General features: G+C 52.3%; 1 protein-coding gene across 1 annotated transcript; it reads left to right on the top strand.

Annotated features, from left to right (window-relative positions):
- Positions 1–147: 147 nt before the first annotated feature.
- INKA2 (inka box actin regulator 2) lies at positions 148–2,905 on the top strand. Its single transcript, XM_065891756.1, has 3 exons — positions 148–171; positions 486–548; positions 2,063–2,905. Exons 1-3 carry the CDS (start codon positions 148–150, stop codon positions 2,903–2,905), a joined length of 930 nt encoding a protein of 309 aa, XP_065747828.1.
- Positions 2,906–14,060: the final 11,155 nt, after the last annotated feature.

Below are 14,060 nucleotides of genomic sequence, written 5' to 3'. Positions count from 1 at the left end.
TGAGTGGCGAGTGACAGGGTCGGAGGTGTGTGTCGGGAAGCCTGATTTGGTGGCCTGCAAGGAGGCTTCTGCAGCATTGCAGGGGGTAGAAGGGCAGATGTGCAGCGTCTGGGGACAAGAACGGCCAGTGGGGTGGGAAAGCCAAATATGACCCTGAGGTTCCAGGTTGGGGTGAGTGGTATGAGGCAGGGGGCAGAGATAGGAGAGTCGGTGCAGCAGTTTGCCGGGAAGGGACCTTGAGGAGTTTGGTTTGGGGCTCAGAGTCTCCTGACTCTGCTCTGGGTCTTCCAGTTGTGGCTGAGCTGCCTCCAGAAGGAAGGGGTCAGGAAGGTAGAAGCCAAAGAGGCCAGAGCAGGGGGCCGTCAGCAAGCGTGGCCACACCACAGGCTGTGTCTCCTGCTGCTGCCACTCAAATGGAGCATGCTTGCCCAGCAGCCTGGCAAACCCCAGGCCGTGAGGCCCCGAACCGCCACTTCTTCTTGCAGAGTGGGGGCAGTCCTACACTCAGCAACGGCTTCCTTGCCCTCAGCGACAGTCAGTCCTCCACTGTCTGTTAGCACTGCTGGCTCAGGAGATCCTGGGCTGGCCCCTAACCCCTACCAAAGCCCGAGTTGGTAGGGGAGGGGGTGTGACCCTAAAGCCTGAGAGGGTTAGCTGCCAGCACAGTGCTGCAGAGCCTCTGCGCCTGCCCTCCCAGGCCCTGTACCCCTCCACCCTGTGGGCTTAGCTCTGTGCGTTAGGACAAGGCTGGGAGGTAAGATGATCCCGGTGGGTCTCTGGGGGGGCCTAAGAAACAGATGGTCCCCTTGCCTGAGGTTTGCCGTTGTAACATGAGCAGCTCTGGGGAGGGAGCTGGCGGAACCAAGGCAGCTTGGGCCCGGGGACGGGACGGGAACCTCGTGAATGTTATCAGACAAAGCATCCCCTGCCCAGCCTCCAAACTCGGCCCTCACCCAAGTCAATCTCTTAGCCCCTTCCAGCTGGCACCTGGGACTCGGGCCTTAGACACCCACAGAGGGGCTGGGGAACTGGCCCCCAGTGTCCCCACTCTTGGCTAGGACAGCGGAGCCAATTGGGCCAAGAAGGCAGGAAGAGCACTGGAGCCAAGTTTGAGAGCAGCTGAGAGGGGACAGGTGTTGGGAAGGGAGAGAAGGGCTGGGCAGAGCTGGGCGGGGGTCTCAGCAAACAGGAGCTTCATGGCTCCTTATCTGTCTCCTGACCTGCCAGATGTGAACAGCAGTGAAAGGAAACCCCAGGCCTACCCTCCCTTTCTCTTAGGGAATCTGAGCCCCTCCTCTTCCCTAGCGTCCCTCTCAGCCCTCCTCCACTGCCCAGCCATCCTGAGGCAGTGCTTGGTGGTTAGGACTCTAGCATTTGGAGCGAGACGTCCTGTGTTTGAGCCCCAGCAGCGTGAGCCATGTGACCTTAGGCAAGTTACTTCACCCTCACCGTGGTTAACTCATATGTTAACATGAGAATTATAATACCAGCCTCCTAGGGTTTATATAAAGATGCAATGAGATGATGTGCACAGAATACTTAGCTCAACTCCTGTTACATGGTAACTGCTCACAAATTGTTGTTGTCTTCATCATCCTCATCTCAGGGAGGCTCAGGAGAAGAGGGCACAGACACAAAGGACACAGGTGGCCACTGGAACTTTCTGTACCGTCAAACTGATCTCAGTGCCACCTCTTACCTTCTATGTAATCTTGAGCTAGTTACTTATGTGCCTCAGTTTCCTCATCTGTAAAATAGGAACAATAATACTACCTCACAGAGTAGTTGGGGAGATTAAATATAGATTAGTTATACATATGCATATATGTATACATATATGTAGCTCAGGACGGTGCTTGTCTTAGCAAGCCAGCTGCCATTAATAGTATTTCCTTTATCCAGCCATATCCGTGTCAGAATTCCTCCTCTCCCAGCCCTGATCTGCAGTGTACTAGGCTGTACAGAGATGGGGTCAGTGGCAGGCTGGAATGACCCTGGAGGTGTGTGTTTGGGGAACGGCCCTTCCGCCTGGCTCACAGGCCCTGTGCTCTCTCCCCTGCAGATGTCCATGAAGGAAGTGGGCGATGGCTTGCAGGATCAGATGAACTGCATGATGGGGGCGCTGCAAGAACTGAAGCTCCTGCAGGTGCAGACAGCACTGGAGCAGCTGGAGATCTCTGGAGGGGGTCCCGCCCCAGGCTGCCCTGAAAGCCCCTGGACGCAGCTCGAGCCCCCTCAGTGGGAGGGTGGCAGCGGTCCTGCCAGGCCTGCGGGCTGCTCCCCCTCCAGCCAACCCGCTCTGGGCAGCAGCGCCAAGCTTCCATCTCCTAGGAGTGTGTGTGGGAGGGATCTGGCTCCCACGCCCAGGACACGGCTGCCAGAGCACCAAAGCTGTGCCCAGCGGGGGCCAGAGCTGGTGGAACCGGATGACTGGACCTCCACGTTGATGTCCCGGGGCCGGAATCGACAGCCTCTGGTGTTAGGTGACAACGTTTTTGCGGACCTGGTGGGCAACTGGCTGGACTTGCCGGAAGTGGAGAAGGGTGGGGAGAAGGGTGAGACCCGGGAGGCAGGAGCCCCCAAAGGAAGGAGGGGCCCGCCGCGGGAGCTGGGCCGCAGGTTTGCCCTAACAGCAAACATCTTTAGGAAGTTCTTGCGTGGTGTGCGGCCTGACCGTGACCGGCTGCTGAAGGAGAAACCAGGCTGGGTGACACCCACGGCCTCTGAGCCCAGAGCCGGACGCTTGCAGAAGGGCAAGAAGCGGGGCCATTCCAAGGGCTCTGGACATTGCCCCTTCCCAGGTACCTCGGAGCCCAGACGAGGGGAGAATCCTTCCACCAGCTGCCCCAAGGCCCTGGAATCCTCACCCTCTGGCTTTGATGTTAACACAGCAGTTTGGGTCTGAATCCTAGAGGTAGAAATTTGACTGACCCAAAAGGGCCAGGTCCCAGTGCTGGGCCCCTGGGAAAGAGGCCAGGTGGTATGGCTTTCAAAAGCCTAACTCCAAGTCCCTTCCGCCGAGAAGGGAGGGAGAAGCAGCAGAAGGTCTGGAGCAGAGCTGACAGGCCTGTAGTTGGGCGAGGCTGTGCTAGGGGCTGGCTGGTGGGGGAGGCAAGAGTCCCTGGACAGAGAGAGAGAGGGAGAATGTGTGTGTATGTTGCTTTGGGGCTGGAGGTGACAGCAGGAGAGGGGCAGGGGGAGAAGATCAGGAAATCCTTCTGACATTCCTTCACTGCCCCCAAAGACCTCAGTGTAACATTCTGCATGGATTGGGCACTGGGGCCACAGGTTCCCCAGAGACATCGCCAATAAAGACCTTGTTTCTCGTGTCCCCAGCCTCATAACTGTTTGCTTCCTTGGCAAAGCGCTGCTCCAGGCACAGGTAGTAAAGCCTGGCCCTCCTGGGAGTGGGAGCAGAGAGGCCAATTCCCACCCCCTTCTGTTGCCCTCGAGATTTCAGCCCATCCCTGGACCCTGAGAAACGGCTGACTAAGGAGTGTGTATAAGGAGTGCTTGGGGAAGCCCCAAGCCTTTCCGGAAGCACAGGAAAGGAAAGCTACTATTTGTATAGCACGTTAAATGTCTGAAAGCCTTTTCATATCCATTAGCTCCTTCGTAAATGGGCGAGAAAGGCAGGTATTATCCCCATTTTCCAGATGAGGAAGTAAGCCTGGCTGTGCTACCTGTCCAAGTACAGGCCGCAGGCAGGGGCTGACTGAAGAACAGACGCCGGGCCCTGGAATCACGCACACTCCTTCCCCAACACCCTGTCTCCAGCTCAGAACCTCCACCCAGGGCACAAGAACATGTGAATTCACCAGTGAGGCAAGGTGAGCCAAGAAGAAATACGCACTCATTTTAAAATGCCTTTGGCCTCATCTTCCCACCTTGTCCAGGAAAACCCAGGGTGGAGGGGCAGCAGCTCAGCTCCGGCACCGTGGCTACACCTAAAGCCGTGCTGGGCACGTGGCCCGGAGAGCAACGCTGCCAGATCCAGGGCCCGCCTGCCTGTCCCTCCCACCCAGGCAGGGAACGCCCACTGGCTGGGAAAAGACAATGTGGGTCCCTGTTTGGGCCGAGCCTGACCAGCAGGGCAATCCGTTTCTCCTCCCTCACCTCTTCCTGGCTGAACTCCCCTCTGCCTGATGGGGAGTGACAGCTGCAATTAGAGGCAAGCCGCCTTCCCGCCCTCAGAGCATTTAATACCAAATTGTAGAGGAAAAAATAACAAGAAAGGCTCTTCCTGCATCCTGGACCCCTGGGGGCAGAGATGGAGGGAGGGGGCTTAGAGTGAACAGCCCCACAGCTCTAGTTGGGAAGTGATTAGGGTCACCCTCAAATTCCCACGCAATCAAATGGTAGATGTGTAGTTTTCGGTGGCAGAAGCTACAAGAGGAAAGGTGCTTATTAATTTGTGTGTGTGTGTGTGCGCGCACAATGGCTATTGGCCAGGCAGTGTGCACACGTCTTTCAAACTCCAAAATGACCCTAGAAGGTATTGTTAATACCTGGTAATTCAGTGGAGGCTCTTAGGGGTCCTGTAAGCTGCCCATATGAGGTGACTAGCAAATGAAAGAACCAGGATTTGAAACAGAGGGATGTCTGGCTCCAAAGCCTGTTCTTTCCTCGTGTTTCCCTGGAGTTTACCAACCGAGCTAGCCCTTTCTGGAGGAGGAAGCCCCTGCCCATCCTTCCTGTCTCCCCACAGAAATCTGAAATCCATCCTGGGTGAAGGCCCATTGGCTGTGGCTGCCTTGGGTGGTGGAGTGATGTGTGTGTGTGTGTGTGTGTGTGTGTGTGCACACGTGTAGAATGTGTGTGTGTGAAGATTCCACCTACTGAATCGCTGAGTCCGGAGAGGAGGGAGCCATGGGCTGCTGGATGGGGGAGAAGTTATCCAGCAGTTATTCAAGAAGGCACCAGCTCCGAGTCAGGAATGATCCTACAGGAAACCAGGTCACCTCTTGGCCATTCATCTGTGACGCATCAGTTTTGTGGACAGTCATTGCGATTCAGACCAACTGAACAAAACTTTCTGAACACTTCCCAGTGCCAGGCGTTGTGATAGGAACTAAGAACAGAGCAATGACAAGGACCCAGTTCCTGACTCAAGGGGTCCAGTAGGAAGAAAGAAGAAACTCTTAACCCAAAGGTTAGCCAGAAGGGATCCAAGGGAATGAAAACTCACTGTAACTTGGGCCAGAACTAAACAATGAGTGACACATGCTGCCACAAAATCCGCAGGTGTTGGGCACTGCCTGCTTCGTGCTCTGATTTCCTCACCACATTCTGGAAATAGCTGCTGTTACTCCTATTTCACATGGAGAGGCTCAGAGAAGTTTAGCAACTTGCAGAGGGTCCCAGTGCCAGAGCTGGGATTGAAATAGTTCCAGCTGACTTGCAGGCTTGCGCTTTTCACACCGCCCCACAAACTGTCCATATTTACTCCAAAGCCAAGTCAAGAGGAACAACAACAAAACCCATCCTCCCCGCATTATCCACGCATGGAGAATAAATGGAATGCTGGCTGCCAGTGGCGGAATTTTGCCCGGGTCTTGACAGGGCTGATGTAGTGCCCCGTCCCGTGCTTTGACGATGAAAGATTAGGGCCGATTCATGTGTGTCCCCCCACCCCCATTATTTTTCCTTCTCCGTCCCCGTTTGGGCTCCTGCCTGGAAAATGATGGAGACTATTTTACTGACGCTGAGGGGAGAGGTGAATGGGAATGCATGCGGCCTAAGTGATACAGGAATGTGGGGGGGGAGCCATGTGTGAGGGGAAGTAGTGGAAGGAAGCTGAGAGAAATTGACAGCTTAATGCTGCCCCTGGGGCTCATTTTATGGTTAATTAGGACATGCAAATAAGCTGGAAGTTCATTTGATACCCTCCCTGGCATGGGGTCCGCCTCACACCTGGCCCACTTCCCTGGCAGGTACCGGGGTCCCCTGATTGGCTCAGGCATCTGCTCAGGACCCCACCTGCTTCTCTGTGGCCCTGAGACCAGAGTGTGTCTGTAGATGATCCCTGGCCACAAGCAGGAGCTAGAAGAGTCCCTGTGGCCGGAGGGCCTGCCTAGTCCCTTTCTCTTCCCATCCCTTCAGCCCTGGGACCCCTCTTTCCCAGAGGGTCCCTCTTCCTCAAGCACTTCCGCTGCACCACCCCTCAGGTGGAGAGCCGAACTCAAACTTGCCCCGAGGACCAGAGACCTGACTCAGCTCTGTCCCCGCCACGTGGCCCTGTTCCGCAGAGCGCTGTGTCAAGCGGGGCGCCCCCATCTTTCCCGAGTCACAGCAACACTTCCTACAGGGCCTCCATAAAGCGGGAGCACAGCCTGTCTCTCGGTGGGTATCTGGCTTTCAGTGCCCACCAGGTGCCTTCCCCAGCCAGGGCAGTCACGGCACTTCTGCCGGTACCCGGGCATGGGCACTGGATTCCGGAGTCAAACAGGATAGGAGACCCACTTGCTCGTCACTGTGTAAGCTTGAGTGGGTGGCTTAACCTCCCTGAGCCTCACTGTTCTTGGTGTGAAATGGCGGAAACACAGGGCTGCTGTGAGATGTGAAGGACGTGAGGCACCTCGGGCTCTAGAACCCAGCAGAAGTTCAGTATGTATCAGATGAGCAACCGTCACTTCAGGCGTGGACCAAGTGACCCAGGGCAAAAAACACTGAAAGATCAAGAACAGCTTTCTCAGAGCCTTGGTCTCCTCTTCTGGCCCTGTTACCTCACAGAACTGTAACAAGGATCAGAGAAGACAATAAGTGTGAACATGTTTTTGTACATTGTAAAAATATTACCCGGATGGGCTATTTGCCAAACGGCAAACAATTTACACTTTTCCGTGGAAGGATATGTGTGTGCACGTGTGTCGGGGGCTGGGTACGGAGGGGCAGCAGCATAGGCTGAGCTCAGGAATGGTGCTTGAAGACCCCCCACTGCTCTAGGGAGCACCCCCACCCCCGCCCGCTCCCTCACAGTAAACCCTCAGAGCCCGCGCATTCCTGGCAAGGACGAGAGAGGTGGTGGAGGAGCCAAGTTCTGATGGTTTTGAGGAGTCAGTGTCGCCACCCCACACTCTCACCCGCACCGCTCTCTGAAAGCATCTTTGTGTTACTGGTCACAGAGAGGCCTCCAAGGAACAAAGAGGGAGGGAGCCCTTCTCGGGCACCTAATCCTCAACACAACACTTGGGGTAAAAATAATCTGGCAGGGAGCCATGACTGCACCTCACACTCCGCCTTTTCCCTGCATCTTGGCCAGGCTGGGCCCTGGGTCGGGGAGGGAGCAGGGTCTCTGACTCTCCACCAGGTCTCGGGCCACAGCTGCCGCGCTTCCGCTCCCTGGCTTCCACTCCACTGAATCCATTCCCTGTACGCCCCTCTGGACCCATCCCTCAAGACAGCCGCCCTGTTCCGGGGGCATAGGAATCACTGCCAAAAATGCCCTCCTGCGTGCTCTGCACCTCCGGCAGAAGCCCACCACGACCCAGCTCTGGGCTCTCCACCCTGCCCCCTAGTTCTTCCCACTGGCCGGGGTGGGGGGGCGGGGGGCAGGTTCAGGCACAGCAGATGCCACCTGGTTTTTGGGGGGAGGTGCCCCCATCCAAGGGAAGAATCAGGTTTTGTTTCCCTGTTTCCCCCGCTCTGCACATGTTACTCCCCTGGCTGCTTTCCCTTTCCTCCTGTGCCTCCCCGTCAGGCCCCTTCCTCACCTCCCCCTGCCAACCGACCGGAGGCTGGAGCCCGCAGCTGCAAGGAAATGCTGCCTGGGCTCTGGGAGGACAGAGGAGGTGAAGGAAGTGTCTTCAAGATCCTGTGACTTCCTCCTCATTGGGCCTGTCTTCCGTGGGTGTCTGGAGGCCCAGTCCTTCCCAACAGACCCCAATGGACTTTCTCAGCCTTACTTCTGGGCACATCCCACCCCCCAACTTGACGCTCCAGGGAGGTGAGCACTTTGCTCCAAGCTTGGGGTTTCTATGCCTCTAGGTCTTTGCATTGCTGTTTCCCCGCTGCCTCTGACCGGCTGACCTGTTAACGTACCTTTCAGTCTGCAGTTTAGAGGCCATCTCCTCTGCGAAGCCCTCCCCAGGGGCTTTATCTGAGCCTGTACCCAACCACAGGACTTACTTTGTAAGCCACCCTAGCAACTCCCCTCCCACCACTCCTGTACCTCCAGCACTGTGGAGCACAGGGCTCTCGACGTGACCTCCACTCCTCAGGGTGAACCCTCTGCTGAGCCCGGCTCCTGCATCTCCTGCTTTAGGCAAGACCAGCAGTCAAGGCCCCTCAGCTGCCTCCCCAGGCCCACTTCTCACTCCACTCCCCAGGAGAGGGGAGCTGGGGCCAACATCACTTTCAAGAGAGTAAACTCCCCATCCTGAGCCCCCCTCCCCAAACTGTTGTGTGGTGCCCTCTGTCCCTGGTCCGTTGCTTTGGCGTCTCCACCCTAGCTTTCCAGGCCAATTCTACTGTAAAACGGGCTGTCTGAGGAGCCCTGGCCCTCCCCCTCCCCCTCCCACCCAGCTCCCTGCCCCTGCCATGCTGTCATCCAGCCACCCAGAGCTCAGGTCCTGCAGATGACCGCAGCCACTTCTCTTCCATGCCTGCTCAATCCCAGTGGCTCCCTCTTTCCATCCTGGAGGACATCACTTTTACCCCAGCCTCCAAGTTTTATCCCCTTCTACTTGCTCCCTCTCAACAGGTCGTCCTGACCTGGCTCATCTCCTTGTCCTTTCTGGCAACAACATCTGGCCCCAGACTTACCCTACCGTAGGAGTTTTTCTTAACCTGCTTTGCCAGGGATCCCCGCCCCTGCTGGGGACATCGAGTCTGCTAGATTCTGCTTGCCCCATTGTAATTGTGGAGGGTCAGGGTGGGGCAAGGGGGAAGGAAGTTGAGAGCTGGGTGCTCAGCGCCTTCCCTCCCTCCAGCCCCACTACTGGCCACACTCCAGACATTGTCTCCCAGCAAGGCAGCATGCGTATCAGTCGTTTGTGTAGAAGTGGTGGGAAAGGGGAGGGTATCAGGCATAAAAAGTTTTCTAATAGCAAGAAGTAGCAACATTTGGAGGTTCCTCCAAATGGTGTTCAAGTACAGCAACTGAAATCCCTGCATAGACTCTGCTCCTCAGGCAGAAGTGCCAAGGCGTGACTTCATCCCGGACGGCCACCAAGTAGTCACTCAAAGCCTCCTACGTGCACTGCCTAGGGATCAGGCCTAGGGAGCTTCCTCCTCATCACAGGGAGCACCAGGCAGACTGACTCAAGCAGGTGTTAGAATCCCCGATCTGAGGTTCCAAGCATCTGTTCAAGTAAGTCAATTTATATTCCAGAAAATAAGGGGTTAGGGGACTGTATCAGTGATTTCAAAGGCCCAAAGAATCCAAAGCTCCTGGTCTTGGCTTCGGGACCCTACAGGGAACATAGGGATCAAATATCTCCTTTAAACTTCTCCATTAAATGTATCCCCTCCCAGGGAAGGCAGGCAGGCCCCAGCGCCTAGTCCCACAATTCCAAGTCCTACTCTCCATAATGGGAAGACTGCACGCTTAGCATCACTTAATGCCGGCGGCTCCTTCAAGCTCCCCAACCCACCCAACTAGAGAGATACTAGTGATGCAAAGGGCAAGGGAGACGGGGGCTACAGAAGTGCGGCTTGTGGCTTGGCTTTCACCCGCAAGGGAAGGCCTGAATGACGGGGTCTTGGTGGGAAAGTTGGCACCTACCCAATAGGAGTGGATTAAGGAAAAGAGCCTTCTTAATCAAAATGGTAGATCCCCAGGGAAAGGAAGGGTCTGAAGGGCCAGAGGGGCTGCTGTCTCCTGCTGTGAAGTAACAGTAAAGAAAGGAAAACTTGGGAGGGTGTGAAGGTGGGAACTAATTACCCACCCTGTAGGTACCAAAGGGTCTGAGGGGAGAATTATGTCAAGGGAAGCAGAGGAATACAGAGCCAAAAAATGACTTTTCTCTTCAATCCTCCCTAACATCTTTGAGTGCCAAAGTGTTAATGCTGGTTCCCTTCTAAACGGAGCTTTTGTTTGGGAATGATCACAACTATAAGCCTCAGAGATCATCGTCATTAGAGAAAGAGGGAAAAATGAAGTGCGATATGAATGAAGCCTGGGAAGACCACTAGAATCCGTGGGGAGTAGGCCTTATAACCTCGTAATTGCCAGTCCTCTTTGCTTCTGAAATCCCCCCATCCCTGTCCTCTCCAAGTCACCCAGATGATGCTATGCGCTTGTTGTTTGCTTAGCTCAACCTACTAGTTGCTGTTTCAAGGCCTGTCATGATAGGGCTCCAGCCTCTTCTCTCCACATTAACAACAACTGAAACTAGATCACTCCTGGTTCCTGTTTCCTGCGCTTGCTTTTTCCTGCAATCTGCCTGTAACACCTGTTGAAAATTCCACCCTTTAAAGCCTGGTTCACCTCCCCTCTCTGGAAGCATTTCAGATCTCCCAGAACAGAAAGCATCTGTCTCTTCTGTCTCATGCTACTTTGCTTAAAACTTCTTCATGGTACCTTTTATTAGTTCTTTGTAACCTACCAGTTTCTATCCCACATTCTGTTTGCCTTCTGCCACTGTAGCCGCCCATGCTCCTATCTGGGTCAGCTTCTTCCCTTACATGCCTCCTCAGTGGACCACTCCTATTAGCACACAAACATGCACTGTTTCATCCAGCTCAACTGTAATCCATGCCTGACATCTCCACTGTCTTTCTTTCCATTTTCTCCTACACCTACTCCAGACACTGTCCCCTACCACTCCACTGACAGCCCGTCAAGGTCACCAGTGACCTCCGTGTTCTCCTTTGCTAATTCTTCATCTCCCAACCTCATGACAGAATCCTTGGATCGCTTCTGTCTATACTCAACCCTGGTGATCCTATTCAGCTTCATGTTCTTAAATATTAAATGTAAGCCTCCTGTCCAGACCTCTTCCTCTGAATGCCAGACTCATATCCAACCACCTATCGTACAACTCTAGAATGTGACACACTTTTCACACTTAGTATGTTCAAAATCGAACTCCTGACCCCCTCCCTCTGCCCCTTCCAAACCCGCTCCTGTCATAATCTTCACTACCTTACTGGCCAAAAATCTTGGACTCATCTTTGACTCTCTCTCTCTCTCTCACACACACACACTAACTCTCTCTCTCTCTCTCTCCCCCCATGTGTCAGCACTTCCTGTTGGCTCCACTTCCCTACTTGATTATTCAGTACCCTAACTGGCCTCTCTGCTTCCATCCTGGGCCCTCTGTAGGCTATTCTCAAATAGTCCTCCTTATGGTAGGCCGAGTCAGACCATGTTTTATCCTCTGCCAAAAGCTCTTTTGTGGATTCCACTCAGTAAATGCGGAAGGAAGTGTCTTCCCCCATCCCACTACCTCTCTGTTACCTCCTATTACTCTCCTCCTTGATCCCTCTGCTCCAGACACACTGGCCTCCTTGCTGATCCTTCAACACACCAGGCATATGTCCACCTTATGGCACCTGCAGACCCTTCCCACTGCATGGAAGGCTGTGCTTTCCCCCAGGCAGGCGTATGGACTACATATTTCCAATATTTATGCAAGAGCAACTTCAGTGAAACCTAAACCTGTGACCCACTACCACCACATTCCTTCTGCCCAGCACTCCTGCCCCTTTACACTGCTTAACTCTTCTGCGTAGTACACACACACACACACACACACACACACACACACACGCGCGCGCGCGCGCACACACACACGCACACGCACACTCACACACGCGCGCACACACACACGCGCGCACACACACACACACACACTCACACGCACACACACGCAGGGATCTTGGTTTGTATTATTCCCCGGTGTAGCCCCAACACGCAGGCCAGCACCTGGCACACAGCAGAGGCACAATCACCATTTGCTGGTAGGCCTATAAGGATCATGCCTTGTTCTGCTCTGTAAGCCTTACAAGAACTTTTACACGGTTAAAAGTAGGCACGAGAACTTGCATTTGGTTAAGTTTAAAAAAATGCACTGAAAACAACAGCTCAAAATAAGAGTCACATCACTGCTTAAAATGGGAAGGTTTATTAAGGTTTTTCCTCCAAACGAACAGCCAAGCCCATGCTTCTTAAGAGAAGCGATTAGCAGGAAATGTATGTCACACCTTGGGCCCAGAACCACAGGAAGCTTCTTAACAAGCCAAAGAACTTGCATCCCCAATTCACTTTTAAAGCTCTTGTTGATGTCTGCAAAACAGAATCCATGTTGCCTCCCAGAAAACAGAACTAGGCACCCAGTTCAAAGTCTCCAGCTGTTCTCAACAAAGAATATTTAAGCAAGGTATGGCATTAAATAAGTGCACTACACATTCAACAAACAAACCCAAGATGAAGTTATAGTAAGAAAAATCCATGTTCAATGCAATGTCTATGCTACATTTTCAAGAATAACTTGCATGTTTTTACATTTTTGGGGAATAGAAATGCTAAAAGCTGGGTGGTTAGACTGCCTCAAAGCTCACATTCATTTCCTCCCCGGCAAGATGGGCTCCTTCCAGATCCCGGACAAGCACCCAAACCACTCTGCCCTTTTAAGTTTGGAGCTGAGTCAAGAGGGGCTATTTTAACACACATTTAAGTAGCACCTTAAATAAGTACAAGACCCAAACAAAACAAAAGGTTATTTTACAAGTTATTTTCCTCCTCCGAATACCTGACAATTTCTTCACACTTTGGTTTCACTACACACATATTTATGAGTGTATTTTACGCCCTCTAACATTCTACTATGATTGCTTACAAAGGAAAATACTGAGGTAATCTTTGTATCTTTCTGTCCCTCAGTCCTGAAAACAAAAATCGGGTACATGAACTGACAAATATATATGTACCTATGAGGATAATGAGGCAAACTATTTGAAACTGGGCAGGTCCAGAAAATGCAGAATGTTCGTATGTGGAGAAAAACAGCCTCAGACCAAGTAACCTATGTTCATAAAGTTGGTAATAAAGATCAGTATCCTCCCAAGGATTGACTTTTTCCAAGTACATTCTAACTCCAAAGACACACACGGTTTCACCAAGGAGTAAAAGGCAGCCAGCTATGATGGCAAACCAAGCTGCCAAATACAGGTTCGTTCTAAGTTGTAGGGGAAGAGAAAAACACACCAATATCCATCTCTCTCTAAACATTCCTAAGAGAATTTGCCCTGTGGCCACAGTTCAATGAATTACAATGCTATTCATATCTCTGACGAATTTCTTATATCTTCTCTGCCCAATTAAATTGCAAACTCTTGAGGGAGGGCCTTCACACCTCTTTGTGAGGCACACAGTATTTATAGAATAGATGGCTTGAATATCTACTTTTAATTCAAAGGTAGAAGTGTTAACTGATACTGAAGCTCCCCCTGGTGGAGGGTAAAATTATAGATTATGTATTAACAGTTTCTAAAACTAGGATTGTTTGGGGACACTATGAAGCCATTAAACTTGTTCGTATTCTAGTGGAAAAAAGCAAACTACCGACTGTGACATCAAGCCTCCTTTAAATTAGATATTACTCATATAACCAAAGTTAATACACTTTAAATAGCCATAAATACTGATATGGTGTCAGTTCTTGAATATTCACCATATGAGATTCATATAATATCCTTGAGGACTTTTTGATTTTTCTGCTATAAAAATATATCGTATTTTCAGGCACCCTCCCCTCTGGAACCAAGACTAAGGACTTCACATAGGGACAATATAAAAGCACACCTATCTCACTTTCTGACAGGATACCTTTCCATCTTGCTCAGCAATGGCAGACTTCTTTGAGATAACAATGCATGTCTCTGAATTCAGCTGGTCCTGCTCTGCACACTGTGTGCCACAAGGGCATTTTTCTTCACAGTTCTACCTTTATCCCAAGTAGACTGTGTAAGATGTAACAAAGAAATCCAGTACCTGTCGTCTTTTCCTACCATGTCCTAAAACAGAGGACATCGAGTTATGCTCCTAGTCAAGCAGACTTTAACTTGGGAGTTATTCTTTTTTTTTTTTTTTTTTTTTTTTGCTGGGAGTTATTCTT

Source organism: Phocoena phocoena, chromosome 1 (assembly GCF_963924675.1).
Source record: "Phocoena phocoena chromosome 1, mPhoPho1.1, whole genome shotgun sequence".
Lineage (NCBI taxonomy): Eukaryota > Metazoa > Chordata > Mammalia > Artiodactyla > Phocoenidae > Phocoena > Phocoena phocoena.
The sequence above is the reverse complement of the archived record's forward strand: the minus strand, read 5'-3'. Positions and strand labels throughout refer to the sequence as shown.

Bases quoted from the DNA above. Each gene is read 5' to 3' on its own strand.
- INKA2 (XM_065891756.1), top strand. From the start codon at position 148: ATGACCCTGAGGTTCCAGGTTGGG. The intron at 172-485 runs GTGAGTGGTATG...TTCTTCTTGCAG, and splicing joins CCCTGAGGTTCCAGGTTGGG to AGTGGGGGCAGTCCTACACT. The intron at 549-2,062 runs GTCTGTTAGCAC...TCTCCCCTGCAG, and splicing joins GCGACAGTCAGTCCTCCACT to ATGTCCATGAAGGAAGTGGG.